Below are 25,593 nucleotides of genomic sequence, written 5' to 3' on the forward strand. Positions count from 1 at the left end.
GAGTTTTCAATTAGTGTTTTAAACAAGACGTTTTACATCTTGGTATGGCCTCTAAAATCTTTCTTATTTCGCGTGTTCGCTCAAGTGATCGATCCCTTTGCTGCAGTCAGTCATGTGAATCCGCTGCGGGGAATACATGACAAGAATGCCGAGATGATTCAGTGCAACCAGTAACCGTTTACGCTGGTAGAAGCACTCCAGCCCCTCACACTCTAGTACGTGTTGGAAAGCGGCGTGTGGATTGCGTTGATCTGTCGTTGTGCGTTTGGGCAAGGTGCATATGTGGAATTCAATATTACATTTACACCTTTATCACTTAGATCTCCCATAGGAAATTGAATGGAAATTTTTCTTACACACCAGGCGTATCATTTTGACTTTGACAGAGCCGTTTTTGAATAATGAACAAATTATCCTGAGCCCATGAAAAACGGCGGAAGCAAGGGAGTTGCCAGTGGAAGTGCAGCCGCCGCCCTATTTATTACATACCCTGAGGATGAAGCATTTTGACCCTAGGTCAAATTTCCTTTGGTGCTACGAGAGTTGTGGTAATCCGTGTTGTAGAAGAATTATGAAAATACTAGTTGTAGCAGTTTAATTTTCTTTGTGAAATCAAGTTTAATAGACATAGTAGTGCCACTTAATGATTTAATCTGAAAGCATTCCTGATTATTTATTGTATAAATATAGAAAACAGAAATGATGAAAGGAGTGGAGAAGAACATAAAAAAATGCCTTTATAATAGAAGTGATTAATTGGAGTATTTAAAGAAATATTTATTCCAAGGCAGGTATTTGCTATTATTGTATTATTATTACCAGAAAAATATTTGCCCTAACTTAAGATACATTGGATTAGGCCTTATATTTATGCACTTTGTTCACCTTTATTGTGTTATTCTTATCAGAGACATTTTAGTAACAATCATTCATTTCCTCTCATGTTGCTCATATTTTCAGGCGGTTTACTATCTCATTTTGGGTGCAAGTTAAATGATAGAATGTAGGAATGGTTTAATAAAACCTTTTTGATGAAGACTAGTGAACGTAAAATCTCATTTAGTGAAAAAAGTGAACTTTCTTTGTTCAAGGGCTTTGGGTTTATGTATGATGATAAAGTACTAATTCCAGAAAAGAAAAGTATTCACTATTTTCATTCTTTTCCCCTAGAAACAAAATAATGGTCGCAGCAATGAATTTGTACTGCGAGGAGTTTTGTAATGGTTGCTAACTGAACCCTGTATTAACGTTTGTGTAGAATAATCCGCTGATGGTGTCGCTTTTCAAGGTTATTTTTTGTTTAATGAAAAATAAATTATTTCTAAGGATGAAAGTGTGGGGGATGTGAGTGGTCACAATTCCGCGCCAAAGAAACGTTTGGTTTGTCAAAAGTTATAAAACTGTGTTAACGTTTTATTAGTCATGTATTTTCAATTCGTCGTGTTCGAGTTATTTCATGATGTAAAAGCCATTATAACGACCATCACTACCACAGTTATTAATGGAATGCTTATCTACTCTGAGTGAAGCGTTACTTGAAATCTTTGAGTACAGCTTTTATTAGGCCTACTACCGTAAATCATGCCTTCTGATTGAATTGTATGCCTGTGCCTTCGGCTGATATTGGAATGCATGTTTGCACACTTACAATGAGTGACATGTGCTCGTTGAAAGTCATGTCGTGCGTACTATGGGGCCTCAGCTGCTTTTAAGCTCGGCTTTCATTGGCCGCTGTTAAAGTTGTGCTCTCTGCCCTTTACGTCTCCAGAAAAGAAAATAAAAAGTCTTTCGATGTAAAAGCCCCTTGTTGAAATATGAGGTTCTGTCTATGAATGAGAGAGGAGAGCGTGCACGTATACTATGGGCAATTTTCTTCCGTATTCTATGGATCTGGTGGGCGTGATGAGGAAATATTTATCTCTATTTCTGATCTTGTAATTTACCTCTCTTCTCTTCTCTCCTCTCTCTCGCCTCTCCTCTCTCTATCTCTCTCTCTATCTCTCTCGCTCTCTCTCTCTCTGCTCTCTTCTTCTCGATCCTCCTCATCTCTCTTCTCCCTCTTCTCTCTCTGGCGTTTCCGAATGGGTAATATTAAATTCAGTTGATATGGTAAATTAGTTATTTATTAATTTTTCTTAGTGATTGAAAAAAGGTAATTTTTTTTAAATATCCAGAATACGGATTTAATCAAATATGACGTTTATTAATATGGTATACGTATACAACATAATAACGCGTGTTATTATTATTATTATTATTATTATTATTATTATTATTATTATTATTATTATTATTATTAGCAAAACTGCAACGCGAATTGCTCTACCAAAGGGGTCCATTAGAGTGAGAAACCCAATTTAAGGGCAAAAGTAATAGATATGAATGAACTATGAAAGATAAATAACAAATAATAACAGTTATAAATTCAATTCTAGAATAATACATACGCAAACACACACACATGTATATATGTATATATACATGTGACAGACATACATATATTTACACATATATGATATCTCGCTACCGCTGGTCATCCGATCAGCGATATTAAACAGTATGGGACCTGGTCACCATCAAGGCACACCAGACGGCGCTAACTGTAAGCCCCCTTCTCTCTCAACCCCCGTCTCTCTCTCTCTCTCTCTCTCTCTCTCTCAACCCCAACTACCCCACGACCATTTTAGGTGTCAGGAGGCTTGTTAATTAGGGCATGTGTTAGCAATCTCATCTGCTGTAATTAAAGTCTAGAAAGCGGAGGACTACGCTTTCGAAGTGAAAACAGGCCCTAGGTTGCACCTCTAACAGGGCTACCTGCAGTGAAATGAAAAGTAACAGTCACTTCCACGTAGACTGCAGGCTAAGTTTGTACGGTTTGTGCAGAAATCTTGTGTATGGTAAACTGTGTATATGTATATATATATATATATATATATATATATTATATATGTATGTATATATGCATGAATAAATACATACATACATGCATACATACATCCATACACACATATATATATTATATATATATATATATATATGCATTTTATCTCATCACCGTGATTCATATACACGCATTAAGCTACAAATGCCCTTCAAAATCTAATTCGCTCTACCTCGGAATTAATATATTTTCATATATGTTAATCGAAGAGGAATTTTTTAGTTGGATAAAAAATTCGTCGGCTCATGGGCTCGAACCACGGAACCAAGAGCTCAGGACGTACAGTGACCCTCTTAACTTACAAGGCTATCACGACAGCCTTGTGGGTAACGAACATCACTGTACGTCCTGAATTCTTGGTTCCGTGGTTCGAGCCCATGAGCCGACGAATTTCTAATCAACTGAAAAATTCCCCGTCTGTTAACATACATGAAAATATATTAATTCAGACGTAGAGCGAATTAGATATTGAAGGACATTAAATTTTGTAGTTCAGTGCGTGCATATATATATTATATATAAATTTTATATTATAATTTATATATATATATATACATATATTTATATATATTAATAATATATATTAACTAGACAGCCATAGATAGATAAACAAAGAAAGGTTTATGAAGTAATGAAACTCAGAAAAAAGAATGTAAATGTAGACATTTGTCTAAAGCAAATAGTATTCAGTCGATGGAGTGAGTATTTTGAATTTTTTTTGAATGTGGAGGTAGTGGATAGGAAGTGTAAATGCAATGATGGAAGGACTAGCGTAAATTTGAGAATACTTATAAAAGTGACTTATGACAGGAGAGTGCAATTTAGAAGTTGAAGAAAGAAAAGACACCGAGAATTGATGACTTTTCAGTTGAGATGCTGTAGTGCAACAATGAAAGTGTGAACAGCTAACCACAGTGTGTTAGTTATGTCTAGATTAGGGAAAGGTTCCAAAGGACTGGTAGGAGGAATAATTATTTCTCTGTATAAGTGTGAAGGTGATACAGGAGGCTGTAAGAATTATGAAGCCCTAGTTTTTCTTAGTAAACTGCGTAAAGTATGTGGTAGGATTCTGATTAAGAAAGTATGGCAGATAACTGAAGAAATGACAAGGAAAGAATAATGAGGGCTTACATTAGGAAGATGGCATGTGGAAAACAGGTATGCTGAAGCTTAAAAGACAAGGGCAAGACTCTTTGAAGTATATGAAGTATATGTCGACCACGATAAGTTCAAGACAGAACTGATAGAGAGGGAATGTGGAGGGGGCTAAAGATAAATTGTTCAAAGCAATAAAGTCTTATGGTGGAGGTGTGTTTTGGTGTAATGTAGAACTAAGACAAGGATGTGCTATGTCTCTGTGGCTGTTCAGTATCTTTGTAGGTAAAACGGTGTTAAATGATCAAGAAATGTCAGTGAATGTAGGCGAAAAGGTGCGGCGGGATGAGGTCAAAATAAGAAAATTGTTCATGAATGGAATTTTGTGTGACTGCTTCTGGATATTAAGGAAAACTCCAGGTATCAATGACAAAATTTGAAATGTCGGCAAAATCATAAAGTGGAGAGTAAATGTGCTCAAGTGAGTAATATAATCAAGGTAAATGGAAACCACAAAGATGTAGTACTTCAAGTCTGTAAGGATGAATGGAAGCAGACAGAAATCTGGAGCACAGAGATCTATCTGTCAGAATACGATTTCCATATACAAAAGCATATTATTTTCAGCAATAAGAGAACAAAGTTTGGCTCTGGGCCATCCTTTCAAAGTTCCTAAATTTTTCTAAAACAGATATAACCTCTTCAAGTCCAAGCCCTGTCATGAAAGGCATTAAAAAGGTCGATTTTACCATGTATTTGATATATATATTATATATATATATATATATAGATATACATATACATATTTCTTTTTATGTTTAATCTAGAGTATTTTCAGTTATCTTTGCTATCATTTCAACCTGATAATAATATTCAGATCGAAAGCTTTTGAAGATGGAAGGTTCTCCGTAGACCTTGGCGATATTGCATATCATATATATAATATTATGCCATATATATATATATATGTATATTATATATATATATATATTTATTTATATATATGTATAAATAATATAAATATATATACATGTTTATACACACAAAAACACATATATACACACATACAGATGGTATAGGCATGTGTTGAGGATGGATGACGAGGAGAGAGTGAAGGGGGCTTAGGAGGAACCTGTTAAAGGAAGAAGATCGAGAGGGAGACAGAGAATTAGATGGCGAGATAAAGTGAAGGAAGATATGGAGAGAAGAGGTTTGGTGGAGGATGATGCCTTTGATTGAAGGCAGTGGAGAAGGCGCATCAGGCAACCGACCCCTTAATGTGTGGGAAAGAAGAATATATATATATATATATATATATAATATATATATATATATATATATATATATATATACATATATCTTAAAATTTGAAGCAAGAAATGCCTCACCAATACGGAATTCACTTTGTCTTGAGAATGATAAAATTGATTAATATTTGATATTTGCATCAACCCATCAAGGACTCGAACCTTTTGATTTAGACTATGAGGGAAGTACACCCATCCACTTGAAGGCTGAGATGACTCTCATTGCCATCTGTTTATCAGTCCAAAAAGGTGTAAGTTCGAACCCTGGCCAGGGTAGATGTACTTTATTATAAATAATTCCTTTAGGTGAAGTTACTCCCCTAGGCAGATTTTATTATTTATAGGTTATGTGTGACTTGGTATTTGAAATTATAAGAATTTCTATGGTTAAGTTAGCGACTATATATAAATGTAGGTCACGTTACTAGTTTAGGATTTATTTCCGTTAATTAAACAGGGTCCATATCAGACTGCTTGTAACAGATCTATATATCTATATTATATATATATATATTAAGATTTATATATATATATAATAGGGATATATATATATATATATATATATATATATAAAACATGAGCTCCTTAACATTAATACTTAATACGTATCCGTTGAGCTAGATAGTGGACTATGGTGGCCTTCAGCTAGAATGAATCAAATCGTGGTTTTTGCAACTTCCTCCCCAAAACAAGTTCCCGGATACTGTATTGATCATTTAACCAGAAGCCAATCCCACAAAAAAGAAAGAATTATTGTGTATACTTAAATATGTAATATATATATAACACACACACACGCACACACATATATATATGTGTGTATATATACACACACATATATATCTATATATATATATATATATATATATATATTGAGATATATATATAGTTTGTGACTGTGTGTTTGAGTATTTTCTGTTTAGAGAATGTGACTCCAGGTGTTGTTACCTTTGTGATTATTAGCAAAATTTTTGAGTTTATTTTGATTCCTCTTTTGATCATGAGAGCTATGGCTTTTGGTTCCGTTTGACTGTGCTTACATTTTTTTTATAATGAACATAATGAACGAAATGTTAGGGAAATTGTTTTCACTAAAGTTGGGCTTCATGACAGGCAAGAACAAATTACATTTTGGGAGGGATATGAATATACTGTTTGACACGTTGCAGGTCAAAATTCAAACAGGAATTTAACATAGGTCAAAACTTTTGAACTGTACAAGTTAGAGTCTTCATATTTGGCAACTATATTCCATTAATGATGCTGATGTGAGGTCACGGTCAAGTGCATACTTGGAGTTCAAAGGTCAGTGTAACCTTTAGCCATAACTTATGAACAAGATGGAGACTTCGTCATTTGCACGACAGATGATGTGCAGAGTGAGGTCAATGGTAAGATCATACCTAGAAATCAAAGATCTAAAGTTGATATTTCCTTGTCCTTGACTTTTGAATAATAACAGAATGACATTATATTCGGTCAGCTCATTCCACACATAAAGTCATTATGCAAAATAATGTCATGGTCATGGTCATACTTATAGGTCAAATGTGAAATAGGAATATAATTTTTGAACTATATAAGATAAAATATTTGTTTTTGACTTACTTAGTCTAGGGTTAAGGTCATATTCAGAAGACACACCTCAAGAAGGAATTGAAGTTTTGGTTGAGATATAAAAATAACATTAAGGGGGCAGGACCTTTTGGGTGGTAGGTTATTCAGATTTGGGATAGGTTTGCTCTCCTCGGATTCTTTTTTGTTATTATTATTATTATTATTATGTTAACGCAAAATGAACAAACGTTGATAGGAAGTGCATCTATTGTGCCCCTCTCCTGCAGAGCAATTTTCTTCAGAATAGAACGTCCATACGCAAAGCAGGAAAAGGCAATAAAGTGAAGATAATAGACAAACGACAGTAGCCACAAACTAGCAAACAAATGAATAGACAATAACAAGAGGAGGAGTGCAAGCAAAAAAAAAAAAAAAATGGTGCTTTCAAGCAGTATTGCAGTTACTTTGAAACTTATAGTACCAGCCTCAGTATTATTGCCAGGAAGATGTCCATATGTTAACACTGAAGGAAAAGATCCCATGGATCGACCTATTCCAGTTAATACAGTTACCACGGTTAGAAGATGAATGGAAGTCCACTATGGGATTTAACGTATCTTCCTCAATCTGTTGGAATTGAATCCTTTTCAACTCACATGGATGGAGGCATATATATATATATATATATATATATATATATATATATATATATATATATATATATTTATATATACATACATACATACATTCATACATACTACATACATACACACGTACTCGTAAACACACACACACTTATACTTATATATATATATATATATATATATATATATATATATATATATATGTGTGTGTGTGTGTGTGTGTGTGTGTGTGTGCGTGTGTGTGTGTGTATGTGTACACTTAAATATATGTTTTAATATATAGCGTGGTTGTGGGTCTGGTAGATCTTTGATTTCATCTTATGAAATAGCTGATAAATGAGAAACCTAAGCGTCTTTGAAAGGGCCATTTCCTTTGTATTCACAAATATTTCCTTATCGCGTCTATTTAAGAAAAAATGAGAAAATATTTTGCATTTTTTTTATATTTACAATTTTACCCCAATTTCTGTTTTATTTTGAATATTTGAAGTGGATATATGTTAATGCATAGGATTATAAGAAAGTTTTTCGGAGGACAGGCTTACGATTCATGCAGGGTTTAATTCTTTAAGTCTGGGTCAAAAGAGGCCTTTGTTCTTAGTCTAGGTTTGGAGGGAAAGACAAAGAGAAGGGAAATATTTGAGAACGATAAAAAATAAATCGTCTATATACGTGCTTAAGTGATCGCATTTACTTTAGATATTTATTTTCTTATCAGGTTCTCCTGGACAATATTTATATGGCATGAAAGCAGCGATTATTTTATGCAACACGTTTGTGGAGCCTTGAAGGCGCTTCTTTGAATGAGGTTGACGACATTATTTAGTTTATACTTTAGCAATTACGACAATAACGTGTGCTATCAACAGATGTATGCTGCCGTTCTTGATTAATATTAAAGAAATTATAATAGACACTTAATTTTCCCGGTCTCATTAAACTGGAATTGGATCACTTTCAGCGAGACTGGTCATTAAACAGTCAATGATGACGGAAGACTAGAACTCCGAAGGGGGTTTTGACGCCAGTGCGTGCAGATGGTGCACTGTAGGCATTAGTAATAAGTGTTTGCAGCGTCCCTTAGGACCTTAGCTGCCCCCACCATTTAGCCTGTAGCGTTAAATCAATTCCCGCTTCCTTCCTTCCTTCCTTCCAGCTTGCTGTCCAACCATTACTTTCTAATTCAACTGTGGTGTTTTCTCCAGTTTCAACTTACGATCCTTTTGCGCATATCATTTATTTTCTGGATCTCTCTATCTTGCTGACCAACTACTACTCCAATTCTCTCTTCACCTTTTAAACCCAGATTGGCCCGAAGTGTCCCACTGCTTATCTTTAAAGCCTAAATTTCATGATTAACTCATTTACGCGAGACTACAATTGATTTCCTTTTATAGGAGGTTGACGACTGATTTATGACTGCTAAACTAGCGTCACAACACCTAGGTTATTGACGCCGTGATAAAATGAAATAGACAACTAAAAAGGTCGATAAATGAATTTAAAAGGGGTTCATATATATATATAATATATATATATATATATATATATATATATATAACATATATATATTATATATATAGATAATATTATATATATATAATTATTCGAGCTACAAATGTCCTTTAATATCTAATTCACTACCTCGGTCGAATTGATATAGTATTTTCATATATGTAAACCGAAGGGGAAGGGGAATTTTTTAGTTGGTAATAATTTCGTCCTCTTGTGGGTTCGAACCACCGTCCAGCAGACAGAGACGAAATCAAGATGTCAGTGACGTTATCGATTCGGCTTGGTTTCGTCTCTGTCTACTGGACGAAATTATAATCAACAAAAAATTCCACTTCGGTTTACAATGTGAAAATTATAATCAAAAAAAAAATTCCACTTCGGTTTACATATATGAAAATATATCAATTCCGAGTTAGAAGCGAATTAGATATTAAAGGACATTTGTAGCTCGAATAATTTACATGAATAACGGTGATGTGATAATTATTCATATATATATATATTTATATATATATATATATATATGTATATATATATTATGTATATATATTATATATTCATATATATATATATAGTATATATATATATATATGCTATATGTAATCATATCTGAAATTCATATATACTATATATACATACTGAGACTACTGTATGGTAGCTACAACTTGTTGAGGGATCTAGTCTCCCTCGTAAAGTTTTGTAGGAGGTTTGGATGAAGGTTTTGCATATGGTGCAATGAGCGAAAAAGGCGGAAGAAATGTTTGATTGGAAAGAGAGCAAGGCCCCTTTCAATAACCCAAGCTGTTCAAATTTTGTTGTTGAAGTGAAGTTTCGTAATGAATGCGAAGTTGTTGGTATTAGATATATATACATGGGAATGTGAAAACTAGCGCTTTAATTGTTTCATGTTTAAGTGGACTCCCTTCAAAGCAGTAGAAAGTGAGACTAATGAAGATACAAAAAGATTAATGAAGAAGAAAACAGGGTTAAGTACAACTGACGAACACGATTCTTTATCAGATTGGTTAGTTATGATATTTATGAAGAAAGCTGTAGGGGAATGTGTTGATACAGATTTTTGTCATCGCATGACAAACAAAGAACATGGAAATTCTACTGAACGGAAATAATTGCATAATTGTGGGATAAGGGGGAGGAATTTAAACGCTTCATAAAAGAACGTAATTCAGAAGTGATATCTGGGGTCAAAACTTTCAATTAAGACCTATGATCTAGTTTTATGAAGCTATTAGATAATTTCGTTACTGTTTGTGTGACGAAGAGTTTTTTTACTTCCTTACTGACTTGTGAAATAACGGAATCGCAAACGATAGGGGGACATTATGATATTAAAAAGGTAAATTAAGTCTAAGAAGTTGAACCCTTTACTTTGTACTGTATATCCTAATCCAGTTAATGCTGAATGATCAAAGTGGAATTATTATGGCTTCCCTAGGAACAGGATAAACTCGTTTGAAAGAAAAGTAAGGCTCTTAAAGAATTCACCATAGATGAAATATCGCCCGTCTTCCACTTTGTCTGTCTGTTTTCCTGTGTTGCTCTTTCTCACGTTAAGAGTTTTTCATGTTTCCATGTTATCAGTTTTTATTCTTATGTCGGTTTCGGTTCTGACTGAGGTTAGATTGCGCCTAAAGATTTCCAAGTGGAAGTCATCACTTCTGAAGATGTAGGCCATTTGTTAATAAGTGTCGTTTTATTAAATCCTGTGAGGAGTCATATAAGTTTCCAAGTTACATGTAATAGGCTTTTTGTCTATGATATTTTATTCTCTCTCTCTCTCTCTCTCTCTCTCTCTCTCTCTCTCTCTCTCTCTCTCTCTCTCTCTCTCTCTCTCCCCGAGAAGTAACTGGCTCTTCAGTGTCCTTCTGGAGCACCATCGAACATTATCTAATATAGGATGAACATTTATTTTTTAGTTCGGAATTTTACATATTGTTTACCGAGGGAGAAAAAAATATGAAATATGAAAAATTGGCTCACAATAACACTAGTGTCACTAAGAGGAAGTAACACCTCTTTAAACTTAAAGGGTAAAGAAGCCTAACAAGAAAAGAACTTTGGATACATTTTTGGCCTCACAGATATTCGTTATCGAGTTAGTTGGTTAATGAAATTGCAGATCTTCATTATCCATCAGATAATTCTTCCCAATATCTGTGCATTTGAAAGAGAATGTTACCTCATTATCATAAATGAAAAGGTGTCTAAGATGCTGCGTTCTAGTATGTTAGTGGTAAAACAAGTAGCAAAAGAATTGCTGAATAAAATATTAGAACTTGTATACTAAAATGCAGAGTAAAATAGCAAATAAAATACTAATGCTGTACCGTTTTCCTACTCATATTAAGCTCTACTTTTGTAAGTATTGCGAGACCTAAAGCAATAGTCTTGCGGCTGGAAACTCGGCAGATATATGACATATTCTCATGCTATCAGGTACCTTGAAATCAGTTCAGTTTGCTAAACTGGAAAGCTTGTTAACAGTGCACTTATTATGTTCATTGCCTAAGATTTCAGTGCACATCGATGATACAAATAACTCGGTAAAATGTGGAACCACATGCAAATGTTAACGAGAGCATTTCATAAGCTTCCAACGGAAGAAAACCCATTTATGTATTATTGTCTAACAATGAACTTTGTTTAGTGTTGAAATTTTTAAAAGTTGCCAGGTACAAAACGGTAAACAGACTCTTTTTCATTTCTCATTCAAAATACAGAGAATTTTCACAATATCTCAATAAAGCTATTCAAACATTAGTTGGAAGACTTGGGATATTTTCATACAGTAAACAGATACAAAATCATCATGTTTAAATGCCTGATTTTCATCCCCAAACCTTAATTGTTTCTTATGTGCCAGCTAATTTATGTTACTAATTAATTTAAAACATTCGATCCTTGGTATCATTTGGTGTTTACGTTCAATGTCCGTAAATAAATGCTATTTATGGGAATATTACTTAGCATTCTTACTGGTCAGACTCTTAAAATGGTAAAACATTTCTTGGTTCAAGCCAAGTACTGTTCTAAACATTTCTTGGTTCAACTGCCAAGTACTCTTCTAAGGAAGTTTCATGTTAATTCTTTCAAATAGCAGTTAAAATTGCGTTGAATTACTAAACGACATCTATTCTAATCGTTGCTCACTGTAGTAAGAGTGGAAGTGGAAGGAAAGTTACACGGATTGGATTTTTCATTCCATCTTTTGCCTGTGTAACTTGGATGTTGTGCGAGTGAAATTTATGGGGACTATAATCATTATTACTTACTATGAGTTTTCGTTAAGAAATTTGGCAACAATTGGTGTTAGGTGACCTATTTTAGGCATAAGACCTTAATCAGTAATCACCCTTTACTGAGTTTGTTTTCTTAAACCTGTCATTGGAACTGTTGTAGTTTTGAATTATAAATAACAAATTAGATTTCGAATATGATGTCTTCAGCTTTTACAAGCAGCATATTCACAGCCAATCAACCACGAATCATTTTACTATTCTTTTACAAACCAGTTAGTTTCCCTGTCAACATACCACACATTCTCTGTTGAAAATTTGCAATGAAGTCGATGCAGTGCTTTAGACATGGCCAGTTGGTTTAGTGAGATAGGAGCTATAACATACCTAGTTCAGGCATCATAATAAAGTGTAAATCTAAAGTTAAAGGAAAATGAGGAAACTTACGACTTATCAAAATACTGATAGTAATTTCTAAACCGGATTAGTAAACTGAATGACCGGGGGGAAAGGAGAACCTTTTCATGGCACTAAGAGTTCTCTAGAACATTATCTTTTTAAAAGATAAAAACACTTTTATATAGATACAAAAAGAGAGATGACTGTGTTGCTCGTTTCTTTTAATTTTTTAATTTTTTATTTATTTTTTTATTTATTTTTTTAGTTTTTCAGTCACAAATGACCTGGTTATTGGCGAAGCTTGTTTTGCCTGTCAAAGCCTTACTTTGTGTGTGGATAAAACATTTGAAAATATGGTAAATGAGCACACGATTTGAGGATAAACGTGTGCAAGTATTTTCATATATATTTTGCAGCCTTTGTGATTTGTTAATAATTATGGCTATGTGAATAGTTTTCTTCACATATGATAACACAAAATATGCTTGGATCACCTTTTTACACTAGCAGCTTATCTTTTGTCTTTGTTAAGTATTTAAAAAAATGCTGACTTAAAGAAAAAAATACTGAGATTATTGTATAGATCTATATGTTTGGAATATTTCACAGGTTCTGTTTTACTAGGAGGCAGTACATGTTTGTGTCTGTGTGTCTTACCCTGACCTATGTGCAGTGCTTGAAATTTAGAAATGCTATTAGTCTGTCAGTTAAAACGTGGAGCATCGTCCCATTCTTGGATATGCATTGTGCAAAGCAGGTCATGACTTATAGTAGTGTACTGAAAGTTTCAAGCCATGTTTCATTTGTAAAGACACCAATGATGAACTTCTAGTTCAAAGTATTTCTGTACAGTTGGCAGCCTAAAGAAGGTATGATTTAAAACATTGAACATGCATAGCCATGAGCATCAAATGTGACTGTTACATGATCTGTTATAAACCTATTAGAAAATCCAGCCCTTAACAGCAGATAAATTATGGCCAGGATTAATGAAATTGTGGAAGGTCTGTTTCCTCATGTAAGTTTTAATATTCACTGTTTATGGTTCTGATTAATAACTTTTAGATCAATAATGTTAATTTTTCCTTTGAAATTCTTTCAGATATTGGGCCCTTCCTTATCCGTATGACTGAGGTATGATGATATTTCTCAAAAGCGAATGACGTATAGTAAATGCCTATCAAGTGAAACCTGGTCCAGTAACAATTTTGCATCAATTTTTGAAATTTTATGACTTTTTTAATGACGTTTCATTCCACCCTTCACTGAAAATCTAGTTAGATACCCAATAACCCAAGATATTCAGTATATTAGACGCTCAAAGATAAAATACTGAGCCGTATGCTGTGTATGTAACGTACTCAATTTATTTACAGTCTGTTGTGTCGGCTGCCGTTGCTTTGATCTGTCTGTTGTAGTGCTTTTACTTTTTTAGTTACTGCATTTAGAAACTAGGTTTATTGTGGATAAGGTGGTGTGTTTTTACAAGACCAAAGAAATAGATAAAACGATTTATTCCAGAATAATAATGGTAGAATAATTGGGGTAAAATATTGGGTATTTTGATTCACTTGTAAGTTCATGTATGTGTACATGAATCTATAAAGTCTATAGATCTACTGTAAAGTGAAGTAATATATGGGTGGTGTGTGGTCTTGTGTGACAAGCAGTGCCATAGCGCCATTCCCCTCTGTCTCTCCCATTGTGTGACCATCAAGGCACCATCGGGGCCCCAAGCCTTCTCAACCGACGGCTATGAACAGCTGAAATGCGTTGCTGTAGGCCAGTCCTTAGTAGAGGTAACCAATGTTCTTTATCTCTTCTATCTGTCTCACTCACTCTTTTTGATTTTTATATCATAATAGTCGTGTACTGCCTGACTTTGTCTCTTAATGGTTGTCTGTATTTTGGCTCTACTTTATCGACTCTTTTGTTCTTCTGAGATGACATTTTCCGCATCACTGCTTGACTTTGATCGATTTATAATTAAACACCATTATGATAATTATCCTTCTGCTTATTCCGTGTTGTCTTAACAGTTGCTTTCTTATTTATCGTAATTACTCTTTATGTCTTGGCAATTTCATTATTGCTTGTTATGAGTACTTTAATCAGGCACATCTTATGATCATGGTCATGATCAGATAGTACTGTACAACTTGTTTTCTAGAGTATTGTCACTAGTCCATTTATGTTGCTTTTCTCATTTACATACATTCCTATTGACTCTTACTGTCACTGTGTATAACTTTTTGTGCTTTTGTCATATTCATATGTAGTTTACTGTAATTGCATGTTTCTTATCAGACTGTCCAAAGCATAAACCATAGATATTAGTTGAAAGATAAAATTTATCATTTTAAAATTATCGAAAAATAACACGTAAAGAGTGCTTGTCAATTCTTCTATTACATCTCACCCTTCTTGTTCGTTTGTGTTTTGAATCAACAACATATGGAAGCTGCTTCACTGGAGAAAACAAATCGGCCTTGATTATACAGTGAAACTATCATTTCGATTTTTTCCCTCAGCTGAAGAGTGTTTAAAGCGATGTATATTTGTACCTTTTCTGTCAAATTACATGTGCAATAGAAATGCAAGGCCATCTAAATGAATACAACATATCAAGAGTTTGATTGTCGTTTTAAAGCCTGGTATTCTGTTGGAAACAGGTGAGTGGAAAAAGGCTACCAATGAAATTATCGGAGACCTTTTATAAAGTTTCTCAGTGAATACATCTGGTAAGCTGATGGCACATACCAAAGGAGAGCCTACGTGTGCAGCTGCATGAGATTTCAATGTTGTCATGCTTATATTATCTAACTAAATAGCACCACCTATTGTAATCCACAACAAAATATTAGTCCGTAGACAAATGAGAAGTTGAAAAATGTTTATATAAATTCTGCAAATATGTACAATACTGTATTTATCAATAACTATACATGTCTATACCAAAGTTGAATCCCGTCTTCAGAAAAATTTTACACAAAGTGACTTCATACACATTAACAAAAGGCCTATCAGAAGGACATCAGTACCCTCTGTATATAGTACACTACATATCTGTATCTCTTAAACCACTGTTATGTCTGAATATTAACGCCGTTTTTTTCTTCTATCCTCTTGGTTATTCCAGTGAAAATGTGATCTTAGTCCCTTCTTCCCAAGAGTTCTGAATGACATACCCTTTTCATCAAGTTGTTTTCTTGAGTCCTATACATAAGAATAAACCACTCTTATCCACCTTTTCACCCTTGCTGCCGTTTTCACCTCATCTATATCATTTACAGTTTTAACACTTTCTTTCATATTTAGTGATATTTAGGAGCCACACTTCACTTTAAAATTGATAGCTAACTCTGCAGTCCCTTTATACATTCCAAGTTTTGTATGCATAAATACTCTTCCTCTCTTCTAGACCTATTTTAAATCTTCCATCCCTTTCTTTTTTTTCACCTGTCTGTGGTTCTCTGCTCTCATCTTACCATCATCATTAACACCACTCACAGATACTTCAGTTAAAAAATTAATTTATTTTTTCCTTGCTGACATTTAAAGTTTTTATTACATGGTTTTTATTTGCCTTCAAAACTTTGCCTTTGTTAATGGTCACTTAAGATTTCCTCCACGTAAAGACACCGTCAAACTCCTTTTAACAGTCTCAGTAACTTCTTTTTTCTTGTCACCAGTTAAAATTGTTTCAGCTGCAAAAGAACCAATCCACGTTGCCAAGAGATTGAAGAACTGCAAACTTATAATATGGAACTGACTGAAAGTTACTTTTGCAGTGGACCAGTTACTATCCTATGTGCATTTTGAGACGCAAGTGGAGATTAGTTGCCATTTAATCTTTTTTGGATATACATTAACCAAAACAACTTATTTCCATAGAGCATTTGCTCATTTTCACCTCCATTTTTTTGTTTATACTTCTTATGCCTTTCTACAGGATTATATGTTTTGTCTTATGACTGCATCTGAAATCCCTTCCCCACTTTCAGGTTTCACAAACACTTCAGTGGCACTTCCTCATTCTGTAAATCTTATTCTAATTAGAGCTGCCTGTGTTCTGCTACTCCTTGTGTCAAACTTGCTACTCATAATTATAGTCACAACTGTACTATTCTCTGTTTTTTATTTGCGAGAGAATCTTTCTTCAGTTTTCGCTGTTCTTTCAAATGTATAATGATCACTTATACTTCCAACAATCTTTTTCATAACTCCATACATTAACTTACGCCATCTATTCTCTATTCTCAAAAAATTAAACAGCCACTCTCATTCACTTGAACACTAAATATATTATTAACTATGCAAGCCTTTCCTTACTGCTAACTTATTAATTTAAATTAAAAATAAAAAGTTCGCCTTTCTCCTTTCAACTTCAAATCCAGACTCATAGAAATTTTCCCCGTCTTCCTCATTTTTTGTCCTCGCCCGATCGATAATAAATTCCTGCTGTCAGCTTTTCCCCATTTACCCTTAGCTTCAATTACACAACCTCGGGAACTGCACATATCGGACAAACCTTTTTATGTACTGTATTGTCTCTGCTACACTAGACCTAAAAATTCATCCACCGTCCTCATTCTGTCTACCGTGCTTATTACTTATTACTTCGTTTCATGAAAGCATTGCCATACATCTTTCTTTCTTCAAAAGCATCTTTTATTTTTCACATTTCTGTCACATTCACACACATTCCAACCTACGCCTGAACAACGCATCTCCTTCTCTTATTTTGCAACAAAGTTTTTGGTATGATGTTGCCAAACCTTTGTCGCTGGTCGTTTGGCGACTTCCGTATCACAAAATAGTAAGAATGCCTTAGTTTTGATTCCTTGTATCCCCAGGCATTATAAAATGATTACCATTGGCTCCAAAAAGCTCATTTGCATTTAGAGGCATTTCCAACGCCACAACACTTTACCAGGTGCTGTTATGCTTTTGTTCAGCAATTCAGTCCCCCGTCTCGAAAATCTCCAATTTATATAGTTTAGTCCTGTTGCGTTATATAGTAAATTATCCATGAAATGTTCTGAATACAATGTTCACGGCTAATGCTGGACTGTCGAAAATGCTGAGGTCTGTTCTGATAACAGATTTTTCTGCTTTTAATTCTTTACGCAAAGATGAAAGATCTAATTTATTTCAATAGAAATCATTCAAGTAAATCTCTATTACCAACTCCCAAGATAATAATATTCATGAAAAGAAGCAGATCTGAATTTGTACACTCAAAGTCGAAAAACTCTTCGAGAAGCTCTGGAAATTTCCCTTACGTATGCGTCAGTAGAACGTGATTTTCTCTTCATTTTCTCACCGTTTTCACAAAATTTTGCAGATTATTTCTTAGTTAATGTATTCAGATAATTACCGGTAAATAGGTAGTGGTGAAGAGTTAATTTTTTATCAGCAGACAATTCTTATTTGTAGATATACCTCGAAAGACAGGACGCTACTGGTTTTTCCTACCTACTTTCAGACATAGTTCACAAACATTTTCCAAATGAGCAAGTTAACCCAAACTCAAGTTTTCCGCCTCAATTCTACTCAGAACTTGATATAATGAATATTTCAAGTACGTGAAGCAATTATGTGTCCTTTAACTCCCACATTCTCCTCAGTCACCTCTCTTCTTACGCAAAGGGACAATTAATTATATCTCTCTCCCATTTCCAGGGAACATTTCCCTCTCCAAGACAAGAAGATCGATCCTGTGTTCTCTCTTCCATTCCAAAACGGCATTCACGTAGGTACCGGGAGCTGTAGGTCGCTTTACTATTCCAGATTAATTTAGAGAAAGAACCCGCATACAAAGGCGCGATCCTCCAACAAGTGATGTATGTTTTGGATCTCGAGTTTTATTTCAGATAAAAAACACTTTGACAGGAGAGATATGCCATGTGGGGAAAGGATGAAAAATGTTTTCCATTAGCCAAACCTAAGTCTTTCGAATTTTTCTCCTCCTATTTGTTCGACATTTGTTATATTCATAAATAATGGATTTCAAATGTTTTTTATAAAATGTAAGTCACCTATCCACAAATTGGCATTAAGAAACGATACATTTTCTTTACTGCACAAGAGAATTGTGGTGTGTGTATACGTGTGTGTGTGTGTGTATCACGCATAATGGGTGGTTATGGGGGAGGGGCCGGTTTTTGGTAAGAATGCGTGTCAATTAAAATGCTTGTCATACAAAAAAAAAAAAAAAAAAAAAAACACACACACACGAAATAAAGTACACTTATGACTAGACCATTATTTGCAAAAAAGTACAGTTATGGTCAAACATACAGTACTTACCCTTATACTTACACAGCTCGCTTTACTCCTGGTTCTTTACATGGCTGGGTGGCCAACAAGAAGAACTAGGCACATGAACCCCTTGAATATCCATAAGTGAGAGCAGCATGGGGCTAGCACCTTCATCCCATAAATGGTTGCTGTAAACTCTAAGGGTAACGCCTTCTGGCGACACCCCCTGTAAGATCAAAATTCTGTTATGTATTATGTAGTTATGAATTATATAATTATTCGTACACACACACACACACGCACGCACACATAAATATATGAGTGAAAGTAAAACCTGAGTGGAAGTATGAAAGAAATATACGGTTGGTTTCGAAAACTTTCATCGGAGTTCATTTGTAAGTCACTTTCTGTTTAAAACTTTACAGAACGGTTACAGTAAACAGTTATGTTTGCATGACAGTGTTTTTTCAGTATAGATTTCGTTGTCTTCACGAGCTCAGAACACAATGTTCAGATACCAGAAGAGAGTACGGAATAATTGTATATATATATATATATATATATATATATATATATAATATATATATATATATTTATATATATATATATATATATATATATATATATTTATATATGAATTTTTATCACATCACCGTGATTCATATACATGCATTAAGCTACAAATGTCCTTTAATATCCAAGTCGCTCTACCTCGGAATTAATATATTTTTATATATTAACCGAAGGCGAATTTTTTAGTTGATAATAATTTCGTCCTCTCGTGGGTTCGAACCAGAGCTCCAACGGACAGAGGAAAAATCAGGACTTCAGTTAACATATATGAAAATATATTAATTCCGAGGTGGAGCGCATTGGATATTAAAGGACATTTGTAGCTTAATGCATATATATATATATAATATATATATATATATATATATAATATGTATGTATATGTATGTATGTATGTATGTATGAACATATATTGCTAAGTCAGCAAGGGGAATTTGAAATAGGTGCTTGGCGATGGCAATATCATGAAGTAATGAAGCCCCGTAGAGGGTTAGCGCCGCCAATGCCCCTAACGTGGTTCACTGTAGGCATTACTAAAGAGTGTTTTTAGCGTGTCTTCAGTCTATAGCTGCATCCACTTTTTACCTTTATACTTTACCTCCATTCCCGCTTCCTTTCTTCAGTCTTGTTGTCAAACACCTCGAACTATTACTGTTTAGTGCAACTGTGGGGTTTCCTACCAGTTCTACTTTTAGATCTTTGTACTGTAATTCCTTTATTTTCTCATTATCTCTCTGTTCAACCACTCCAACTCCCACTTTTCACTCTGCTAGGTGCCGAATGGCCGAAAGTGCTCCGGTGCTTGGCTTGGCATTCTAAATCTCATCAATAAACCGCTTCAATACTGAGCAAGAATCGTTATTTTCGGCTACCTTGGAACGAAGTGGTTATTCTTTAAATGAGTCATGACAGTGACTCCAAATGAAAATAAGTCATAAAGGACCTTAAGATATGATTCTTATTTACAAAGTATCTAAGGTCTACATCAGTATCCAGGAACAACCTCCCTCAGAATTATTGAAATGGTAATCAGGATTAGATAAACTTCTTGATTGTTGTAGCGATTATGAAAATGACAATGATAATGCAATTTGCACCTGAAGACTTTTTATCTTGCTAAAATAAATTGCTTTATAAAACGTCTGTTATCTAACGCCTGCACAAATAAGCACTTTCGAAGTATTCTTTTTTTAATTGTTTGAAAATATAGTAAACTATTAAGGCCAGCTGATTAAACTTAGGACCTGGGATATCTCATAATGATAACCCTCATGGCTACGGCGACCTGTTTTGTACCGAAGATGTGACACAAGTTATCTTACAGGGGTCATTAAATTGATATACACAGGAAATACTGTATGATAATAGAAAGTCTGTGTGAAGGAAACTAATGAAAGTGTTTGAATCTTCATATGAATCCTTGTTCAGGTACGTCACGAGATTGGTGCCTGTTAGTACAAAGCTTGCATATTGAGTTTTATTCAGTCCCTTCTTCGCAAACATGAGAAATATAGCTTCACTATCTATGTTCTCCTTTATAGACTTCATATATCTCTTCTTGTTAGTACGGAGCTTGATGTAGATTGAATGGTAGGCTTACGGCTCTAAATTGGTAGATGAAACTGGAAAGACGAATTATTTTTTAATAAAATTCCCTTGCCAATTTTAACAGAGAAATGGAAAACCTTGGAAGAAAAATAAAAGAATGCATCTTACAATGCTGCGAATAGAAATTCACATCCTCACAACGAATCCCATTTTCTGATAAAACTTTACAGTTTCTTTCCAAGACTTCCTTTTTAGTATAGTAATTTCATATATTGAGTTTCACGTCGTAAATTGATTTGACAAGTTTGCACTGCTTGATACAATTACTTGATCATATCGCAGGTTTACACGTTAAGAAAACAAACCGTGAAATGATTGTACTCGGTGACTGTAAGATAAAGAGAAAAGAGGCGTTAATAATAAATTATAGCTTAAAAGGTATTTAACAGTCTGGTGTCAGTGTACTTTGCAAGAAATAGCATACACTTCTTATCGTCAGCTCTTATCGTCAGCTCAGTCTCATAAAACAAGAAGAAATACCAAATTTACTCACAACATATATATATATTATCAATAAAATATATATATATTATAATATATAATTATATATATATAATATTATATAATATATATATATGTATTATATATATAATATACAATATATATATATATAGATATATATATATATATATATATATATATATATATTATATATATATGTATATATACTATGTGTACACCACACAATACACACACACACACACATAAATATATATATGCACAAAGGAAGCACCATCAACAGTTATATTAAATATTTAATAGGGTAGAACTCAATATTTTATGAAAATTTGATGAAATTTCCGCCAACTCCTTTGAGGTTCCAGAGACCAAGCACCGATTTGAAGATCGAAGAAAGCAATAAAACACAATACAAACATTTCGTACGTGAAATGTACCGCGGAGAACGAATGTATGAAAATGGAAACAAGGAAAAGGAGAGAGAAAGAACTGATTACCTGAACTTCGAAGATAATACCAACTTATCATCGAGCACACCGGGTTTCCATTAGCATTTCTCAGACACTGTTCGGAAAACCAAAGGGCCATTTGTTTTAACTGTCACTTGTTCACCACACTGCAATGCACTGTTTAAAGCGGTGTTTCGAGCGAAGCAATAGATCTTCATATGTCAGAGGCCCCAAGATATAAGTTATACGGATTCTGCCAAGCAAAACCTACCGAAATCTGATTCTGTCCCAGAGGTCCATTCCAAGAACAGATGCTGTTGAGATCAGGATTTTTTTGTTTTTTCCGCCAAGTATAACAAAACCACTTTTTGAATTCACCTTTGTAAGAGATCGTTAGACACGAGGAGAGAGGTCCTGAATCACTGCGAACTTGGACACGGAAAATACTAGAGTCGGCCATTTTTTTATTAATATTTTCCAAAGGCAATTTGGTCTCGGTTAATACACGGCAGGCACAAGCATTCATAGTATGACAGGCAGTTCAAGCAAGCAAAATTGATTGAGAATAAAATGTTTATTTATTATCTTAAGTTAATGGGATTAGGAATCTATCCAATATATGATAAGATACTCGGAGTAAGAATCTATCCAGTCAATAATTGTGAAATCAAAGAGAAATAGACTAGTTAAGATATCTTCTGTAACTGTACACCTCGTGCATAGAACAATATTCTAATACTATGCCATATATGATGAAACCTGTTCATACGGAGTAAGCCAACCATAAGGGCCATTAACTTGAAATTCAAGCTTCCAAAGAACATGACGTTCATTAGGAAGAAGTAAGAGGAGAGTAAAGGGAAAGACGGAATGCAGAGATAATTGAAATCAGCATTATCGGAATTACGCGTGATTATCAGGTGGTGGTGCATAACCTCTTTGGAGAGATGTGCTAGATTCAGAAAAGGACGTTCGGAGCATTCTTTAACTTCCGATTAGAATTTCATGTAACACAGCAACCCTCTTCAAGAAATATATTCCTAAACAATCGAGGACACAGCCCTGATCTTCTCTATGGCAAGAGTCTCATGATTAATCAGTTAATTATAATTTTTTTTATAGATTTGGCTTTTAGCAGCTAATATTACATCTCTCAGAAACGGAAATAATTTGATATAATCTAAGAGTGGCGTGCTGATACTCGCTTTTAGAGGTAATATTGGCGCTAGTTAGAAACCTCGTTGAGCTTCCTGGAGATTCCGTCGTTAATTTCTAGACTTGTACTGAGTGTTTATACGAGTATATATATATATATATATATATATATATATATATATATATACATATATATATATATATTCAAGGATTCTGAAAAGATGAGCGGTTAACAGTCTGATGGTTTTCGTATAATAAATACAAACAAACAAAATTCTCCCGGAGATATGTTAGCACGTTCATTTACGCTGTAAGACTTCCGATAAATGCGTGGTTATGTATGTATGTATATACATTTCCGACAAATACGTGGTTTTGTATATATGTATATATATATATATATATATATATATATATATATATATATATATATATATATATATATATAAAACCACGTATTTATCGGAAGAGTCTTACAGTGTAAATGAACGTGATAACATTTTTTCCACATGGAACTTTCTTTTCTGTAGTTAATTCTAAGAAAAGTATTAGACTGTCAACTGCCCATCTTTTCAGAGTGCTTGAATATTCTTCTGTTTTGTAAGAGAGGTTGTCGCTGGAAACAGTTGATCGAAACCACTGTTTAAATGGAGTGACCGAAATTTTTTAAAAAGAAGCTGAATGTCTGTTTCAGGCAGCATGTCTGTCTTTCATTACTTGTTCATTTAATGTGCGGGGGAAAAAATCCGCATTTGAACAAAATCAGAAGCAATAATACATCTGCGTATATTGTCAGTTATCAACACTCAATGCGAGTCGAAAGCGTCCGATATTTTGTGCGTCTTGTCTCGTAGCATAATGAAAGAAATTGCCATTTTGTTTCGTTCAGACCCCAGTTTAATTATGGTTATGGGCTGAATAACCCTCCGATGAACTCTGGAGTAATTAAGGCAATAAACGATTGAAGAGAATAATCATTAAGAGAATATGCTTTTGAATTATGATGAGGTATTCAGGGCATTAGTAATAATGAGAGCAATAGAGAGTAATAACGAGTATAGAAAAAGATTAAGATAAAATGGGAGAACGATTGGGTTTTCACGTACATACACATCATTCTGTTTTTCTGAAACACTTTTTTTTATTACTTTATTGATAATTCTACGATAATTTTTGGTTTTAATTCGCTGTCCATTAAAAACTGACAAAAACAAGAAGAAACGAAGATAAGATTCGAAGGTTCATTCTTGTAAAATGGCGATTAAGTACATCATAAAGCAATGGTTTTAAGTAGGTCAGGATTGAAATTCATTAGAGCCCACCCGGGATATGAAGGTCAAGTAAAGAAATTTAGATTTCTTTATAAACTCATCTATCTATCTATCCATCTGTCTTATGCACACACACAAATATATATATATATATATATATATATATATATATATATATATATATATATATATATATCATTATGGGTATCTAGGACTAGCTGCATAAACACTTTCAAGGAGTTTTGCTCCTATCCCTTAATGAATAATAGATTCAGGGATAATATCTGGTATGGGCTCCTACTGCCATCTAGGTTGACATCTATTTAGTTTAAGTCCAATGCCACAATTGAGATTTTTGTCTTTGTTCAGTGTTCAGGATGAGCACCAGAAATCCTTGGTTGTTGGGTTAGTTATGGTGTTGAGGCGTTGAGTGTTTTGTCTCTTCAGCTTTAACTCTGGATGCTTGGCAGAAGACCTTGGTTAAAAACTAATGGGCAATGCAGGGTCACGGAGTTATTGAGCTGGGAATTGTGCGCTGCAAGGAACTGGCTATCTCTTAATGACATGAACTGATTTGTGCTCCATGAATTCCGCTCTATTTTGATGGGGAGACAAAATTTAGAAAGAGCCTCTGGTCTTGAGGATACAGTGGTTATTAATACTGGGGGTAAGTTGAAAATATGAAAATGGAATGTATGAAATGTGACTGTTTGGAAAGATGTAGGTGAACATAAATTCAATATATATGAACGGGACATTGGATGGTGGTATTATATATATATATATATATATATATATATATTAATATACATATACATATATATATATCATAATATATATACTATATATATATATATATATATATATATATATATAGATAATATATATATATATATATATATATATGTATTCAGGAGGAGTAGAAAGAGTTGGTAGATGATTCGGCATAATATTAATTCCAAATGCAGAAATGGCAATGACTGGCTGGAAAGGAGGAAAGAATTGATTACTATTTGCAAAATTTAAAATAAAACAGTGCAATATAAGTATTAAAGTGTTATGCATCTAAAAATGAACTCTGGAAAGAAATAAAGAGTAA

The 25,593-nt window shown here is 33.9% G+C and overlaps 1 protein-coding gene across 1 annotated transcript in view; it reads left to right on the top strand.

The window, feature by feature from the left end:
- The first annotated feature begins 217 nt into the window (after positions 1-217).
- Positions 218-25,593, top strand: part of LOC135216376 (coiled-coil domain-containing protein AGAP005037-like) — a 1,031,334-nt gene continuing 1,005,958 nt past the window's right edge. Inside the window, exons 1-2 of the mRNA XM_064251640.1 lie at positions 218-274; positions 13,818-14,514. Of these exons, the coding sequence (XP_064107710.1) occupies positions 14,484-14,514 (31 nt within the window). The 5' untranslated portion in view covers positions 218-274; positions 13,818-14,483. The remainder of the gene's footprint in view (positions 275-13,817; positions 14,515-25,593) is intronic.

The sequence above is a fragment of the Macrobrachium nipponense genome, chromosome 6, assembly GCF_015104395.2.
Source record: "Macrobrachium nipponense isolate FS-2020 chromosome 6, ASM1510439v2, whole genome shotgun sequence".
In the NCBI taxonomy this organism is placed as follows: Eukaryota; Metazoa; Arthropoda; class Malacostraca; order Decapoda; family Palaemonidae; genus Macrobrachium; species Macrobrachium nipponense.